Source organism: Carica papaya, chromosome 2 (assembly GCF_054855325.1).
Source record: "Carica papaya isolate Zhongbai chromosome 2, ASM5485532v1, whole genome shotgun sequence".
Taxonomy (NCBI): domain Eukaryota; kingdom Viridiplantae; phylum Streptophyta; class Magnoliopsida; order Brassicales; family Caricaceae; genus Carica; species Carica papaya.
In genome coordinates this window covers 27,054,472-27,063,244 of record NC_142310.1, presented here as the reverse complement: position 1 = coordinate 27,063,244, position 8,773 = coordinate 27,054,472, and the positions used below count along the sequence as shown (strand labels likewise).

At 34.4% G+C, this 8,773-nt stretch overlaps 1 protein-coding gene across 6 annotated transcripts; it reads left to right on the top strand.

The window, feature by feature from the left end:
- Window positions 1-3,072: 3,072 nt before the first annotated feature.
- LOC110808760 (uncharacterized) lies at window positions 3,073-7,617 on the top strand. Of its 6 annotated transcripts, none has more exons than XM_022034365.2 (8): window positions 3,074-4,263; window positions 4,382-4,532; window positions 4,644-5,626; window positions 5,738-5,885; window positions 6,156-6,380; window positions 6,743-7,061; window positions 7,134-7,244; window positions 7,322-7,617. In XM_022034365.2, exons 1-7 carry the CDS (start codon window positions 3,209-3,211, stop codon window positions 7,199-7,201), a joined length of 2,949 nt encoding a protein of 982 aa, XP_021890057.2. In that variant the 5' UTR covers window positions 3,074-3,208; the 3' UTR covers window positions 7,202-7,244; window positions 7,322-7,617. The 6 variants fall into 6 exon arrangements, with proteins under 6 accessions (XP_021890061.2, XP_021890057.2, XP_021890058.2 ...); XM_022034368.2 differs by having other exon boundaries at window positions 3,075-4,263; window positions 6,743-7,052; XM_022034366.2 differs by having other exon boundaries at window positions 5,741-5,885; window positions 7,134-7,617.
- Window positions 7,618-8,773: the final 1,156 nt, after the last annotated feature.

The window sequence follows — 8,773 nt, the reverse complement described above, 5'->3', positions numbered from 1 at the left end:
AATCAGTGTCAGAACCTCTTTTTGGCCAATTCTGAAATTCTGGCACAGTGGCTCCACCGTGCTCTGGCGATGGTGCCGCTGCCCGCAGCGGCGGTTTACTTCGGGTCGGCTATTTTTGGCCGAATTTGACTAGTGTTGAATCAATCCCTGTTAGAAAACTTGTTAAGGGGCTTCAGTTGGCCAAAAAAAATAAAAAAATCGAAACTCACCGACGGTGGAGTTCTTTGGTGCGGTGGCTCTGCCAACTCACCTTTGTGGTTCGGTATTTTGCTTCGGTCAACCTGTAGAGGAAGAAACGGTGGTTATAATGGTAAAAGAATTACACATAACGAGAATCGGGAAGGGCCTCATTAGAGGCTTTTTTGCAATTTTCTGGGGTGGCGTCGTCAGGCTTTACCCACGGTTTTCGGCCAATCCACCGGTCTTTTGGCTCCAATTTGGTCATAGGAGTGTTTAAAATTGAATTCCGAGCAAAGAAATTTTTTTTACCTATTTTAGTAGTCGGAAGTGGTTCCGGCATGGCGGCGGCTCTCCTTCCCAGCGGTTGGGTCTTCTTCTCCAGCGAGGGTGTCCGGCGACTAAGGTTAGGGTTTGGTATGAAGATGGTTATTTATATCTGTCATTTTTTAATTTGGACTGTCCGATTGTGATTAAATGAAAAGTAGATCTGAACTGTTGATCGCGTTTAAATTTGATCGTCCGATCGCGTCTGGGGAGTGCACGCATCTGGGCCGTTCGTGCGCGCGGGAGCGGATCTGGGCTGTCCGATCGCGGGCGCGGATCTCCCGCGTGGCATCGCATCAGCGTCCCTCGCCACTCGGTCCGTTCTGGTTCGTCGGAGCTGTTGACTAGGCATCCTACTTGGTACAACTTTCATAAATTGTGTTTTGACCTCCAGTTTCTGATTTTTCTTTAAAAAATACTCATAGAACCCAAATTTTCGTCATTCTTTCCCAATTTTTTTTTTTTCAATTTCATCATTCACCTAATTTCTTTCATTTTACATTAAATTAAAATTAAAAAATTAAAAAATTATATTTATAAATTAATTTAAAATTACATAAAAATAAATTAGGCATTACAATTATAGAAAATTTTATGTAGAAATTTATCTCTATATATAATGTAATCACATGTTTTTAACGAATTGTTATTTATTATATTGAGAAATTTATTTGTTATTCAAAAAATATAGAAAATTTATGTAGAAATTTATTTTTATCATTTAATATATATATATATATGTAGTATGTGTTTATTCTTAATTGACATTGCTGATTTTACTATGACAATCACTACTGATGTGTTGATAATGTAACATATATTTGGTACATATTTAAATACATTAATAAATACACATTATCAAAATAAATTTGTAAGGTACATTTTTAAATGTATTTTTTTTTTCTAATTTTAGTTACTATTTAAATAAAAACATAATATATTTAAAAATTTATTAAACCTGCCAATATTAGATTATTTATCAGGTATTATTGTATCATGTCATGTTATATGGAATGCTACATTGTGTATTAAATTTAACACAATTTTATAGTTTAGGCACAAAATTATTGAAAATAAAAAATTTCAGAATATCAAAATTGATTCTAAAAATCAAAAGGAATTCCAGCCCAATGGCTACTCATGTTTTCGTTTATGTTTAAGATTTTAATTTTGACTTTTATCTAATATAAGAATAATATATATTACATTGTGTTTAAAAAAATACTCTTATTTAGTCTAAAAATAATATGTACTATGTCGTAATTTTTTTTTTTTTAAAGTAAATTTACTTTATATATATATATATATATGTACAGCTTTTATATGATAAAGAAAATAAGTAACTCACAAAAATACAATGAAAAGAATGGGTGGGTTTGAGTAGAAATAGTAATTTTAAACTTGAGATGGAAGAGAAGTATTCTTTACACTTTATTCCAAAGTAATAAAAAAAATAAATAAATAAAAAGAAAAGATAATTATTCCATTCCATGCATATATTAATCTCTTTTCTTCACTTAATTGCTTTTTTTTGTTTTTTATTGTTTTCTTAAAAAAAAAATGGAGAAACATAAATTACCAAGAATTTGTAAAGTAAACATGGAGCCCATTAATATATAATATAATATATATATATATATTGACAATTTCTGAATTTTTATGTTCTTTTACTGAAATACAACAAAAAATCTAAATATTTTCAAGATTTTACTGAATTTTTATAATTAAAAAATGTAAGAACTAAGATAAGGTTTCAAATTGATTTATCTTTTAAAAAAAAGAAGTGGGTAAAAGAGAAATAATTATGAGACAATAAAAGCCATGTAATGAGACAAAGAGAGAATGACATTGGGAAATGAGAGAAACATCACCAAAAGACATAACAAATAAACACCACAACATTTTCCCCACAATTATTTCTTTCCACTAATATCATCGCTGTATACACACACACACACACACACACACACACACACACACAATGTGGGTGTGAGTGGTTTTTCTTGCCTACTAGAAACTATTGTTACACAATTTTAATGAATAATTTTGGGAATTTTTTAATTTATTTAATTTGACTATTAGATATAAAAAAATTATTTAAAAATATTATTTTAAATGCAACTTGAAAATATTTCACCCTAATCAATTATAGTGATTATCTTTGAAGCATTATAATTTTTCCTAATTGATTTTTCTTTTGATTCATTCATGAAAATTAATTAATGAAAAGATTCAATTTACATAATGAAATGTAATATTGAAATCTTTTTTGTTGAAAATATTTTATTCAAATAACATAATTTAGTTAGAATACGAATACTAATAACAAAACACAAACAATAATATGCCAAATCTCCTAAATAATAAACAATTTGAACCCCTAAAGTTATTAAAAAAAAAAAAAAAAAAAAGTATACAAATACTATTTGTATAATCAATTAATGATTAATAAATGATGTAATATTCTTATTATAAAGTTTATTTTGAATCATATTTTTTTTATTTTTTTATAATTTTTTTTTTAGAAACATGGACCAAAAAAAACCAAAACAAAACATGAAAGTCACACAAATGTTGATTGTCCTCACTTGAGTTGTCTTTCTTCACTTCATTCTTACACTTGCTTTCTTCTATGCTGTCCTTCATTATCTTCTTCCTCCAACAAGAATGTCAATGAACCATTTACCTCAATTCTCAGAAAACAATGGCTTCTCTGCAACAACTTCTCGCTCAACAAGGCTTTCAAACCTCCAAAAACTACATCAAAACATCCACAACAATGAAGCTCCCACACAGTCAACAACCAGAGGAGTCAACAATACCAGAGGAGTTCTACATCTGCCATGGTCCAAAAAGCTTGGATTTCTCCAGGCAGACAAGTGAAAATCCTATCCTGCATCATGACCGTGACCGTGACCATAACCAGTCCTTTCTGGATGACTCCAATTCTAACTCATTGCTTAAAGATGATATAAGGAGAGACGAGCCTGCAATTGATGAAGTTGCCATCAAAGCAGTGATTTCTATTCTCACTGGCCATATTGGGAGGTACTGTAAAGATGAAAGTTTCAGGAGAATGATCAGAGAAAAGTGCAATGCTTGCTTGCTGAGAAGGAGAAAGGAAGCTGACAATGGCGTCTTTGTAAATATGGCGATGGGTATTGAGAGCATTGACAAAGTGGTTGAGGGAAAAGTTCTCAGGAAAGAACTGAGAACGAAACTGTTAAGGAATTCAATTAGGCTTTTGAGCATTGTTGCCTCTTTGAATTCAAGAAAATCAAGAAGCTCTTCAACTTGTGGAGTCCTAAATTCAAATCTCTCAGTCTGTGCTCAGCTCTACTTATCCATAGTCTACAAGCTTCAGAAGAATGACAGGCTTTCGTCGAGGCACTTGCTTCAAGTTTTCTGTGATTTGCCATTTTTGGCCCGGACCCACTTGCTTCCTGATCTTTGGGAGCATTTCTTTCTCCCCCATCTTCTCCATCTCAAGGTCTGGTACCTTAAAGAACTTGAATTTCTTTCAAGCTCTGACTATGGAGAGAAAGAAAAGAGAATGAAAACTTTGAACAAGGTCTATAATGACCAAATGGACATGGGAACTTGTCAGTTTGCTTTGTACTACAAAGAATGGCTCAAAGTAGGGGCTGCAGCACCAGCTGCTCCTGTTGTCCCTTTACCATCAAGACCAAGTAGTAGATCATCAAGAAGGAGATCATCTGATTCGTATGCTTCTTCACATTCAATAATCAACAAGAGTTTGTAAGTGATGACATTAAATTAGTGATTATAGTTGGATTACAAGTCAGTTTGTGATTATTAGCTCTATGTATTTACAAGTCCTGTATATTTTGCTTCATGATTGCCTGGGTTTTGAAAGATACCAAGCTGTTTTTGGACCCACGACTGAGAGTGGATCCACAGATTTTGATAGTAGAAATGGTGCTGCAATCGAGGCATGGGAGCAGGGAGAAGAGGAGAAAATGTCTGCAGATGGAAAAGAAGGCTACAAGGACTTCAATTATGTCCATGTGGGTAACTCTTTGTCTTATCTCAAAACTGCAATTCTGTCTTTCAGACTTTGAAAAAGCTTACTGTTGAAATGGGAGCATGTATGAATCTGTTTTTCTCATTTTTGGCAGAGGAACAAAACAAAGCCTCAAGGCAGATCAAGATCAAGCCAAAGTCTCAGAAACCCAAGACATGTGTTGTGGCAAGAGAGACAGAAATCAGATTATCTTAAGTTGTTTATCTGCCAGAGTTTACCAACAGAATGCTTGATAAATGGCAATCATGTAGTGAGGAGTAGTTCAGTAAGAAAAGAAGGAAACAATCATCTTCTTTCAACCGAGCTAACCAGAGCCATTGCCACTCTTTGCTCCTCTGATAATCTAAGTGACTGTGAAATTGCAGTTCGAGTCATTACCAAAACTTGGCTGCAATCACATGGTGATCCTGCCACTGAAACTACCTTTTCCAAAGCACCTATCATTGAGGGAATGCTAGAGGTCTTATTTGCTTCTAATGATGATGAAATTTTAGAACTAGCAATATCAATTTTGGCTGAATTTGTATCGAGGAACAAGAGCAATAAACAGATAATATTGAATTCAGATCCACAGCTTGAAATTTTTGTGAGGCTCTTGAGAAGTAGTAGTCTGTTTCTAAAGGCTGCTATTCTTCTTTACCTGTTGAAACCCAAGGCAAAACAGATGGTTTCAGCCGAATTTGTACCACTCATCCTCAGAGTTTTGGAGTTTGGTGATCAAGTTCAAACCCTTTTCACAGTTAGGTGTAGTCCTAGAAGTGCAGCATTTTACTTGCTAGATCAACTCCTAACAGGTTTTGATGAAGATATGAACTTAGAAAATGCATGTGAAGTTGTGTCTCTTGGGGGATTGAGTCTGCTGCTAAGGAGCATTGAGATTGCAGATGATGTTCGTGAGAGGAACAATGCTGCTTCCATCATCTGCTGTGCCATTCGAGCCAATCCAAACTGTAGAAATTACTTAGCTGATAATGTGAACAAAGCTTCTCTTCTTGAACTCATTGTTCTAGGGAACCATAACAAGTACTCCACCAAGTTTGGTTTTGGTTTACTAACCGAGCTGCTCTGCCTCGATAGGTATGATTCAGGATTATTTCTGGTATTAAATTCAATATCAATCCATAGTTTTTCTTAGAATCTGGACTGGTAACTTTGATGGTCTTAGGAGTCTTCTTTTTTCTGGTGCAGAAGAACGTGCATCATAAAATTTTTAGAGGGATTAAAAGAAGGATGGGCAGGGTTAAACACAATGCATATCTTCTTAGTTTATCTCCAGAATGCTTCAAAAGAAGAACAGCCATTGGTGGCGGCAATCTTGCTACAACTTGATCTTCTGGTAATTCCATTATTTTTGTTGCTTTGCATTCTCAAATTAAAAGGAAAAGAGTAATACACACCCAATTGGTTTTTCAGATCAAGATTTCATTTCTGAATCCTTTTCATTCATCCTATAATTTTCTTAGTATCTCAGTTTCTTGCTTGTTTTTCTTTCTGAGTAAAATACCCAAATTCAAAAAAGAGTATGAATCTGTTTTCCTCATCCTACAATTCTTTCGGAAACGAAATCGGAGGATTTTCCCTTTATCATGGTGCAGTTATGCTGCAGGGAGATCCATCCAAGTGCAGTGTATATAGAGAAGAAGCAATCGATGTGTTAATAGCAGCACTTGATTGTCAAATATGTGACGAGAAGGTTCAAGAACAATCAGCAAGAGCTCTGATGATGTTGGGTGGTAGGTTTTCTTACACAGGAGAGACAACAACAGAGAAATGGCTGCTAGAGCAAGCTGGTTTCTGGAAGATCTCAGGCGAATCATTTCACTGCAATGAGGTAGGTAATGATGAAAGTTTGATAACTTTAGAAAGTTACACTAAATCATACAGTTAAACAATACAAATAATTGATTAGACCATTTCCTATCAACTTAAGATTTCAAGATAATCGGTTTAACCTAATATTCAAAAAGATATCAGAGCAAATCTAGTTTTCGGATCATAATTCTCTCATTTCTCTTAAAAATTAATGACATAAGGTTTAGTGTGCATGTGATTGATTCAAGTTTTCTGCCAGGTGGGCTTTCGCGTGAAGGGTATATATTAAAATATAAATAATTGATTGGATCATTTTCTATCGGTTTAAACTTTTGAAACAATAAGTTCAATTAGATAATCTCATGTATTGACATATATCAGACTGAAGAGGAGGTTGCAGCTGAAAATTGGCAAAGAAAAGCAGCAAGAACTCTGCTGAATAGTGGAAAAGAAAAATTATTGGGTGCACTCGCAAAATCGATAGTGAACGGGACTCCTAATCTAGCACAAGCAAGTCTGTTTACTGTTGCATGGATAAGCAACTACATCAACTGGGTTAATGATGAGAAGCTTGGGTTTATGGCAAGCTCAATACTGGTGCCACAGCTGATAGAATCGTCTAATTATGACAGAGTTATTGAGGAAAGAGTACTAGCAGCCTATTCATTGCAGAATATTGTGAAATGTCCAGGTATATATGGTAATTTTCCTAGTAACTTACCTTTACCCAGTTAGGTATTAAGTAGTAAAATGAATTGTCTTTATCCCACAGAATCGATGTCTTTGCTCTCATCACTGGAGAAGGAGCTGCTATTATTTGAACCTCAACTTCTGCGGTGAAGATCAAGACAAGAACCCCATTTGTGTGGTTAAAAAAACAAAGGCAGGCAAATTATATTAGTTGTGTGTTTATATACATGTCTTATAGTTGAATTTATTTTCATTTATATTTTTGTACAGGCCAAGTAAATGTAGGCTGAATTTTTGCGTTTCAAAATTGAGATAACGGAAATGTAAAATCGTTTTTCTTTTGAGACTGAACACAAGGAGAGGTCGCTATCCGATAGAAGGAAACAATTATTTATAGGTCGAGCAGACTGATCTGTCTTCCACCAAATTGTGCAAATATGTTGGTATGGAGAAAGCTCACATGGTTAAGAATGGAGTAGAAAAAATCTATATGAAGTTGTAGAGAATAGAACAAGGAAGAAGTGATTTTTAGTACTTTATATATGTCTAAAGTTTTTGTAAAGATTCATCCAGTTGTAAAACAACCAAGTAGTGGACCAGCTGCATATGAGCCAGATAAAATTTATATACCCAAAAAACAAAACGCATGTCCACCAGAGAGAGTTGCATGTAGTCTTGAATTTAATTGAAGGAATCTAACAGATGGACCACATGAGCATTTTTTAACTTTGAGTTTGGTAATTTCCCATCTAAAGCATGTTTAATTTTGTTCATTAATTCATAGGAATTCAGATTTAAGCTCCTTTGGAACATAACTAAAAAAAAATCTCTTGTTACCTATGCATATATATATATATATGTATACATATTTACTTAAAAATATGTTATACTCAATGTTGATTGGAATATTATATTATTGAGATATATTTTTTTTTTATAATTATTTCTGAAATCTTTTGTATAAAAATATAATTAATTTATAAAATTAATTAAAATCTTTACAATAATATAAATTTCTTTATTCATAGATAGAATTTTGCATATATACTCTAGTTGTAATATTACAAGACGTATTAGAAAATAAAGTTAATATTTTTTCTTCAAAATTTTCATAGTATCAAAGCCAAAAATAAGGTTGCATAGACTTCTAATTTCAAGATTTTTTTCAAACCTTAAAATATCACAATAAACTGAGTTGATACCCACTTATCACGATCTACTCTCACCACCACCTTAAATAGAATAATAGCCTCACTGTCGGCCTACCCCTTGACTTTGTTGACTATTTCCAAAGCACGTGAGCCACACGCACCACCAGCAACAAAAACGTGTGAGCCACACGCGCAACCAATAGCAGAAGTGCGTGAGACACACGCCGTAAAAAAAACCTACTCGACTTGAAAATCCTAATCGTGATCGAGACAGATCTGGCCTTGTCGCACACGATCTGGCTTTACAGATATAGTTTCGCACGATTTCGTTCGGCTTCTTCATGCGACCGTCGATCACGCATATTGTTTTCCCCAACCGGTTTTGGTTTCACGCCGCGCCACGCACCACTAGCTCTCTTTTTGCCGCGCGACTCTGATCTAGTCGTGTTGGCTGTTTACTCTCCCCGCACCATGCCATAATCATCTTCTCTAGCTTTAGTGTCGCAACTCGTCTCTCTCCAACTCGATCTGGTCCTACTACTGAGCTAAGTTGCCTTCTACTGGGGTTGCC

Bases quoted from the DNA above. Each gene is read 5' to 3' on its own strand.
- LOC110808760 (XM_022034365.2), top strand. From the start codon at position 3,209: ATGGCTTCTCTGCAACAACTTCTCGCTCAACAAGGCTTTCAAACCTCC. The intron at 4,533-4,643 runs GTGGGTAACTCT...CATTTTTGGCAG, and splicing joins AGGACTTCAATTATGTCCAT to AGGAACAAAACAAAGCCTCA. The intron at 6,381-6,742 runs GTAGGTAATGAT...GACATATATCAG, and splicing joins AATCATTTCACTGCAATGAG to ACTGAAGAGGAGGTTGCAGC.